Source organism: Biomphalaria glabrata, chromosome 1, assembly GCF_947242115.1.
Source record: "Biomphalaria glabrata chromosome 1, xgBioGlab47.1, whole genome shotgun sequence".
NCBI lineage: Eukaryota > Metazoa > Mollusca > Gastropoda > Planorbidae > Biomphalaria > Biomphalaria glabrata.
Window position 1 is genome coordinate 76,259,662 of NC_074711.1, and position 9,234 is coordinate 76,268,895.

Consider the following 9,234-nt stretch of genomic DNA (forward strand, 5'->3'; position numbering starts at 1 on the left):
CAAATGTCTGTCTTTACAACATGTTACAGTTATTAGCAGTTTTAAAATATGTAATGTGATATCAACAACAATCTAGAATCTACTAGATCTATCTTATTCATGGCAAACCAGCGACACACTACAAACTCAAAAACCTAGGTGTTATAATAAATGAAAAACTGTCATGGAATCCCCATATTGATGAAACTATCAACTTTTATCAAGCATTAAGGTTTATTACAAGACATTTTACCTATCTTGTCTTATCTTATATAATACAATTATACAGACGTTACTTCAAAAAAGAAGATGATTAGTAGATTACGTCCTACGATCTAGATTCTAGATCTATATTAACTATATACTTATATACTATACTAATAAAATATAGATCTATCTATAAAATATCTATATTATAAAGTAGAATGTGAGGGGTATGTATGTATGTTACTTATAGACATCAAAACCGCTTGACCAATCTTGATAAAACTTGGCAGGAATGTTTCTTGGGTACCAACTTAGACCTTAGCCTTAGTGCCTTAGTCAGCCTTAGTGTATGTATTGTAGCCCTAAAACAAACGTAAGACCCTAAAAAAAAAATAATGTTGTCCGACTCTATTACAGCTATAGTATTTTATGGATCTAGGCCATGTCTACAATGTTGACATTAGAAAAGATAGAAAGGATTTAGACCTAGATCTAATTTTAAGAAATACACTTTGCGCAGATAGTTTTTTACTTTGACACATGAAAAGACAAAAGAAGATCCATTGATTTCATTATATAATAAAATTAACCTTCAATTTTGTGTTTCAAAAGCATTTTTTACATTAATTAGTTCCTTATATCTGTGATTACAGATTTCCTGACGAACATTCTTTCATTAGACAATACCGTAATGAATCGCATACTAAAATTAATTCGTTTAATTGTTTACTTTATAATCCCATCCCTAGATCTAAAACTCTAATTCAACTCTAAGATGATAAAACTTCTCTTCGCACAGATAGTTTTATACTTTAACACATGAACATACTAATTATAGTCCATTCATTTCATATTTTGATCAAATAAACATTCAAATTTGGTTTTCTAAAGCTACATTCGTTTACGAAAGCTGCGAAGCCGAGTTAAAGGCCTAGATCTATATTCATTCATGAATCGCGTACTAAAAATTATTTCGTTTAATTGTTCACTTTATAATCCCATTTATTTAACAAAGCTATCGCTCTTTTTGTTTTTAATAGATAAGAATGTATCGACTTCGGGTAAACCATTTTCGCAAAACTAATTTTATTTTCGTAGCGAAAGAGAAATAACGTGAAAGGATCATTAGTTACATTTAACATACATCTAAATCCAATGCACTAGATTATTCAAAAGCAAATGTTTTAATTTTAAAAAAATGGATTTTCCCCTATTAGCTATTTTGATTTGATAGCTTCATTCACACTATTTTTACATTGACACATTCGCTTTACTTATTACATTATTATTTCGTTTAATTGTTTACAAAACACTCTCAGTGACTATATCGACAGTAATGCGCAAATAAAGACCCCCGGGTCGCGGGTAACATATGTCTAGTCTATCTATAAAATATATACTAATATACTAAATCTATATTTAATAAATAATATTTATATTATTACTATATATTAATAATATTTAATAAAATTCTATAAATTTTATTAAAAGTAAAAAAAAAAATATAAAAGTAGATCTAGATTATTCTTATCAATATCAGATCATAGAAACTGCAGTAACTTACGTTTATCGAACAAGTTAAGCTCAGTCGCCGATATTTTTTAGGTTTGAATTTGTGTATCTCCGTAAAAATTAGACCTAGAAAAAACTGATTGTATCTATGAATTCCTCATCTATTTTTCTTAAAAAGTAGACATGTTTTATTATATTACTACTCATAGTTAAACTTATAAATATTTGATGTTAAAGTGGGTCAGGTCAATGCTTTCAAAAGCTTAAATTATCGAACATCGTTTTACCGATATCTTATCTTATCGAACATATTAAGAAACTATCGAACACACGAGAAGTATGGTGCTTTTAAAGTGTTATAATCTTAAAATTTTGTGAAAAGTATGATGTTTCAAAAGTGTTATTTATATAATCTATATTTTTTAAAATTTAAATCATTTTCTTTTTACGCCATGTCAAGACAAATTTTAGTCATTTTCACATGCTCCACATCGAAGGAATCTATCACTGATCATCATCATCATCATCAAACTCCATTAGAGTGAGGGCTTGAGAGGCTCAAATCATCTCTTGCAAAAGCCCTGGACAAAAACCCTGCTGTCTTGCGAAGTGCATAAATGTCGCCATACAGGTCGAGAATTTTGGGTTTCCCAGACCTGTCGAGACGGAGATCAGCAAGTCTGGGGCAGACTGATCAGCTATGCTTAGAAATTGACGGTGCTAAGCCCAGTAACGCATTACCGACACATTACCGTACCAATACTTATTTAGGTCTCTAAGCTATTTTGAGATATAAGGCCATTAATAAATCCAGATATTATTTATTTGGGGGAGAGCCTAATAAGCTTTGGTAGCCAATAGATAATCCCGCCCTCCCCAAGTCATTGCAGGACACAACAGTTTACTTGGTTGACCTAAAAACAAAACATACGGTACGGGGCCCTACGTAACTAGCCTCCGATCTAGCACGCTCAGTGTATGTAACAGCCCAAAAGTCACTGCTAGATATTTTTCGATCGGGGCGTAGGAGGAGGGGGGCTGAAAAGCTATGGTAGCTTGTGAGCTGTGTTACCTATAGATGTAGATAGATCCGCCCTCCCTAAACCACCTGGTTGACCAAAAAAAACAACGTATTTTAGAGCACGTTTAGTATTTGTCACACACACACAAACAACATATCTATATATACTACGTATCTATCATGCCTAGTGTTTGTGACCTAATTAGCGGTTTGACCGTAGGTACTCGACTGATGGCTCCTCCCCCTTTCCCCTCAATATTTTTCTTACTACAACTTGAACAATGTTTTGGGACTATGTTGATGGCCTGGTTTACACCTGTGTGTTACGCTATCACTGACCATTTTTTGTTGTTGTTGTGTGTTAGTCTGGTGGCTGCGTTTAGATTGAGTCTTGAAATTTACATTGTTACTTTGCACTGAAAAAGTGTGAATGTTGGAGAGTGGAATTGTGTAAGAAGAAGCGCGGGTAAGGGGGTGTAGGCAGAATAAGAGAGTGGTTAAATGTGTTATTGTTATTATTTTGTGTATTTGTGTTGTTTCAAAGGAGTGTCTGTAGCGCATTATGAGCTTTATCATACTTTATGGCAAAAAAAATATATATATATATTATATATAATTTTATAGACCCGGCGCCACACGTGTAGATTGAGAAGCACAACTGACTCTATGTATTTGAGGCTGACGTCACATTCTAATGGTCGATCAATTATTGATGATCTTGGATACAGAGTCTTGAATGTTTCTCCCCCCCCCCCCCCCCTTTTTTTTTTTTACCTGCCCAAGACATTTTTATTTCTAAATACAATATCTACATTCTATACCTCCCCCTTTGCCCTTTTGTTTTATTAATATCTCTTCACATGAAGCACATGCGCTAGGTATTGGTTTATAACACATAATTCAGAAGTTAATAGAATGGGGCATCTGAAAAAAAAAACATAACTGAATACATTCCACTCTTATCTTATACTGACAATCGCAATAATGCTATTAGCATCAAGCTATACGTGTCATAAAATCAAGCTTTTAAAATGGGTACAATTAGTGCATATCGATGTAAATCTATTTACTTAAAAAAAATGTAGCACATTTACGGTAAACCACAAATAGCTGATACAAATTGTAACATATGAGTAATTTATATCTGTACTTTGCATTACATTATTTTAAAAAATAACAATTAAAAAATATATAATTTAAATATTTTGTCTTCTTTGGGTTATATCCCTTTGATGTTTATTTTTAACATTAAGATCTATCTAGTATAATTAGAGTGACTAAACAATTAATTAATGTTTCTTTTGTTTATTTGTAGCTGATGAATGCCCAAACTTTCATTGTTTTTACTTGGTCAAGAAGGGTTTCATATATATATATATATATGAATGTTTTGTATTTTTTAGGCACCTTAAAGTAAAGGGGATTCTTTGTTTTTACTTGGTCTGGCAGGGTTTTATACTATATTTTGTATTTTTAGGCACCCTAATGGAGATTCTGTTTTGCTTCTTCGGTAGATCTAGTATAGGCTTTATAAATCTTCTGTAATGACCATCTCAAGCTTATCACAACATTGAGGTAGAGAAGTGTTTTTGGGATTCCCTGCGGATTATTAATACTTATGTAATTGAAAGTTTTAGCATTAATTAGTCTTTTGTTTATAAATATTAAATGACTGCATTTATCTACTTTATAGGTTTGAGGGGATTTATAAATCAAAAAAGGAATGGAAAACGTTTTAGAAAATAAGCATGACAAATCAACTGAACAACATTCTAGTAAGGTAATACTTTGAACTTAAATTTTTTTTTCATCCTTATACATCAGCGATGCCCAAACTACGGCCTGCGGGCCAGATGACGTGCTTCTATATTGACAGCTATTTTTAATTCTTGAAAAATTCAGCAACTGTCTTGAACTAGCCGTGTCCTGGACACCTTGTGTGTGCAACACAGAGCATCATTAATGCATCATTTTGGGTCATGTCATTTTGATATCAAAGTGATTGGTACCGTTTTGTTTAACGTTTGAGATTTAATGAAATGGGAGAGACCAAAAAATGAAAAGTTGGACTCTGAATGTAGAGACTTTCAGGAAAAGTGGACAGATCTTTACTTATATGATAGTAAGCCAACATGTTTGATTTATACAGAAAGTGTGGCTGTATTTAAAGAACATAACATTAAAAGGCATTATGAAACCAAACACATAAACACATATGGTGACATTCTTAATTTGAAGAAAAGATTGCCAAGTTACGACTAGAGATTGGGGGATTGACGAGAATATTTCACAAAAAGAGACAAGAAAATGAGTCTGCGATAAGGGCCAGTTACCCAGTGGCTCACAATTTAAGTAGAGCAATGAAGACTTTTTCTGATGGTGAATGTGTAAAAAATGTGTTAGCTAGCAGTGATGGAAGAAATTTGTCTTGAAAAAAAAGAATAATGCAGTAAAAGCTGTCAGCCTTTCTCGCATGACAATCACAAGGCGAGTGGAAGATATGGGTGAAAATCTCCATTTACAATTAAAAGACAGAGCAGTAGAATTCGAAATGTTTTCTATTGCTGCTGACGAGTCCACTGACATAACTGATACCGCAAAACTCTTGGTATTTATTCGCCGTTCAAACAGAAGAGTTAGTAACTATGAGGAGCATGCATGGAACTACACCTGGAGAAGACCTGTTGAAAGAAGTGTCAACCATCATAGAGTTAAAGTTACAGTGATCGTTTTTTAAATGCATCTATAATAAAAAAGGTGTAGCAATCTGAATTCGAACTTTGCGTCTCAAGCCTATTTAAGCTTCCTCAAGCCAACATACTTACAGCTGGTTCAATTAAACAGACTACATCATGTTTAAGCAATAATGTTAGATAAACAACTGGTTCAATTAAACAGACTGCTGTTTAAAAAAAAAAAAAAAAAAGAGTAAAGTTCCCTTTTCAGACCTTGTAGTCTATAGGGCAGATGATGTAAAGGTCATCTGTTTCTAACTAATGTACTGGTTTGAAAATAATCTTTTTTTTTATTTTAGATTAGCTCTGCACTAAAAGAAAGACTTAAAAAGTGTGGACGTTATCATACAGGATCACCTTCTGATCCCTCAGCAAGCAAGTTCTCGACACCCAACTCGAAAAGAAAACATAATCCACCACCAAAGTCAGGTTTTGCACTTGCCTTAAAAAAAAGGAAATTAGACTATGATCAAAGTGGATGTGATACAAGTCTGCCTGATTTAAAGGAATGTACTGCAGCAGAAACTAAAAAAACAAATGAACTTGTGAGCAAAGGTGAGTTACAATGTAGGGAGACCTTTTATACTATTAAATTAAAAGATTACAAGTAAATTCCAATTGATGAGATTTGTTACTAAACATGGTTTCAATTGCTTGCGACAGAGTGGGGTTATATAAAATTTGGTTGGGTTATTATAGTGAACTAATCATAGTATAACTGAAGTATTAAAAAAAAAACAGTTACAGCATTTAACACATTTTTTTTGTCATTTTGTTTTTAATAAAATAAGTGCTATGATATCATTAAATAATTATATTGAAAATAATATTTATTAATTTCAGCTTCATAGTTATACATACGTACTCATTAATATGTTAATTTTTTTTTTTTATTTAACAGATGAAAACAAGATAGCATCATCTGAAAATACTTTACCCAACTGTTCATTGGTTGAAAATATGAAGCAAAAACTCCTAACAGAAAAAAGGCTTTTAGAAGTTCAATTGAAAGAGAAAAATGAAATATTGAGAAAATTGAAAATGGTTAAGATGTATCGAGAGAAGGTCTGTAAAATTTAGTTGTAAAAAAAACATTCTTATGTTACATGCATTTAGTGTTGTTTTTTTTTTTTAAATCTTTTAATTTCCTCAAAAAGTATTATAAATTCGTAACTTTTCAATTTACTATATTAAATTAGAGACAAATCATTAGTTCATAAATTTATGTTGGTATGTAAATGTTTTTTTATTTTAATTTCAGAACAATCTATCAGAGCTGCAGATTTTGATAAATACTTGGCGAGCTGTTTCTCAGAGAGCACTTGTTGATCTTCACCAACTACTTCCACATCCCATGCCATCTCTGACTGAACTTATCACCAATATGCACATTGATGCTGAATTAATTCACTACAATGTTGAAGATGAAAGTTTTACATAACCATATAGTTTTTATTATGTTATATTTATATATTTATTGTTTTGTTTTTGTGTAAATATGTAAAAAAAAATAAAATATATTACAGTTTACTGCAATTAATTTGTTTGAAATATTTCTTATTGAGTTTTTATTAAATGTTATTTTGACATCATTTCTATATTTATTTTTTCCAAGCTAAAGGGCCTCGCTAATAATATTTTTAAAAATTTAGGCTTCATGGCACTAACTTATCTCTTAAAAAGAAAAAGGGAAACCTAAGTTAATGGACAAAATGTTCAGAAAAAAAAAAAGATTTCTTGTTTTTATTATAGATCAATTGAATTTTATTATTTCAAGCATTTTATTGTAGCATAAATAATGAATAATAATATAGTTTGTGCATGTATATGCATCTGCCCTAGGGCTGGCTGACAGTGCAGCTTTCTTTCTTTTTCTCTCAGTGAAGTTCGTACCAGCACATAACAGTCTGTCTCAAAGCTGTCTGGTCTTGGGCTATCTCCTGCCACATACTTTGGTTGATGCCTGTGGTTCTCATGTCTCGCTTGCAGACCTCTGTATTGGGTGGCACTTGGCTCTGACTTAGTGTATAGCATTAATAATAATGCCTTTATATTCTTCTTGAAAATAAGCTACTTTTGCCATCATTAATTTGAGCATCTGCTGACACAAAATTAATAAAACAACTTAAAATTTATTTATTTTTTGCCACAATTCATAACAACACAGAAAGGTCTTGCAATTGTAAGTGACTTTTTAATTAATCTGATACTTTGAGCCAAAATATGTGATCATGTAGTAAAGTAGAGAGAAAAAAAAAAAAGTAAAGTAGCCCTTTCAGACATAGCGATCAATAGGGGAGAGGATGTTACAATGGCCAACATATCGACTTACTGCCTTTAGTTTTCCCAACTAATGTCAAGTACCTATTAGACTTGGTGAACTACGAACCATCCTAAAAATCCCTTTGCTGAGACTAAGCTCTAAATCCTAGTCTTCACTGAACTTTGAACCTGAGACCCCATGACTCAGAAGTCACACATATATATATATATATACGTGTAGTTTAGTGTAGGTATATTTATATAGAAAGAGATCAATGATTTGATGAAAGAAAATAGAACTGTATTAAATAAATTCATTTGGTTTATGTTAAAGTAAAACGTGTAAAAGGACATCACCATTACTGTTTACAATGAAAAAGAGAATACAGACGATGTCCTCAATTCTAAATAATATAAATTGTAAAAACATTTAGCACAGAAAGCTAAAGTCCAGGAATATGCTTTTAAAAATTGCCAATTTTCTATCGAGAAACTAACCATAATAATTATCCTAAGACATTATATTGTATTCCAAAGATTAAGCATGAATGCAGCAGTATTTCCCGTAGCCAGACAAACCCAGTTGGTTCCTGCATATTTCGCCTCACTTTATGCAGACAAATCCTTGTCCGCCAGGAATTGTTTTTTTTTTTTTTGTTTTTTTTTTTTCATTTGCGCCTGTCTTCAGCAAAGAATTTTCTTTGTGTCTCAAATATGTGTGCCGCGATCTTCTTGATAGCCCTCCAACTGTCTCTTTCAGAGGCCATCAGCTGCCACCTATAATTATAATAATCTTTATTATCCATAAGGAAATTTGTCTTACAATTTGTGCAGTACACCAAGTAAAGCATTATAACTATAAAAAAAATGTACAGCAGTACTGCTTGGTTCGACAAGATCAAGGCAGTAATCCAAGAACTACTTAGCGTACGCGTGGTGCTGTCATTTGTTCGCGAATCCCTACAGCACCACCACAAAATCTCTGGAACAATATGCAGGCCAGAGTCGGCGAATGAAAAAAATAAATGGTAACCGGACCCTGGGTACGCATTTTTTAAGTCGAACGTACGGGTTGCCTGAATCAGTCAGGAAACCCAATGACTTAGCAGAGTTGAAGTCTCTATTAACATGAACGACTATAGAGTCTCTTGCTTAACTTCTGCAGGCAAACAGTTAACGTGGAGCTTCATCACGACTTTCCAACCATTGATGACAGTCACGGTCAGGTGGGATAGTAGGCCTTAGGATCCTACCTTGGTAGGCCTATTAGGAATATCAAAAGACAAAATATATTAAGCGACTGACTCTGAATTGTCTTCAAGCAAAAGTCTTTAAAATGGGTGGTACACTGCTTCTCTCAGGGATATATTAGCATATCTCCTCACTTTAAGCTGAAACTAATCTAGGTAGGCTGCTATCCCACCCGACCCTCGTGACCCTCATATCCCTATATAATAAAAAAAAGCGTTGTCCGACTACAGCTCTAGGTTTATTTATATAATTACCGTGGCATATGTA

General features: G+C 32.7%; 1 protein-coding gene across 2 annotated transcripts; it reads left to right on the forward strand.

Annotated features, from left to right (window-relative positions):
- Window positions 1-39: 39 nt before the first annotated feature.
- LOC106078655 (swi5-dependent recombination DNA repair protein 1 homolog) lies at window positions 40-6,990 on the forward strand. Of its 2 annotated transcripts, XM_013239608.2 has the most exons (6): window positions 40-211; window positions 4,197-4,294; window positions 4,413-4,499; window positions 5,754-6,009; window positions 6,356-6,519; window positions 6,716-6,990. In XM_013239608.2, the coding sequence occupies exons 3-6, from the start codon at window positions 4,443-4,445 to the stop codon at window positions 6,893-6,895; spliced, it is 657 nt and encodes a 218-aa protein (XP_013095062.2). In that variant the 5' UTR covers window positions 40-211; window positions 4,197-4,294; window positions 4,413-4,442; the 3' UTR covers window positions 6,896-6,990. The 2 variants fall into 2 exon arrangements, with proteins under 2 accessions (XP_013095062.2, XP_013095061.2); XM_013239607.2 differs by lacking the exon at window positions 4,197-4,294 and having other exon boundaries at window positions 41-211.
- Window positions 6,991-9,234: the final 2,244 nt, after the last annotated feature.

Bases quoted from the DNA above. Each gene is read 5' to 3' on its own strand.
- LOC106078655 (XM_013239608.2), top strand. From the start codon at position 4,443: ATGGAAAACGTTTTAGAAAATAAGCATGACAAATCAACTGAACAACAT. The intron at 4,500-5,753 runs GTAATACTTTGA...TTTTTATTTTAG, and splicing joins CTGAACAACATTCTAGTAAG to ATTAGCTCTGCACTAAAAGA. The intron at 6,010-6,355 runs GTGAGTTACAAT...TTTATTTAACAG, and splicing joins AAATGAACTTGTGAGCAAAG to ATGAAAACAAGATAGCATCA.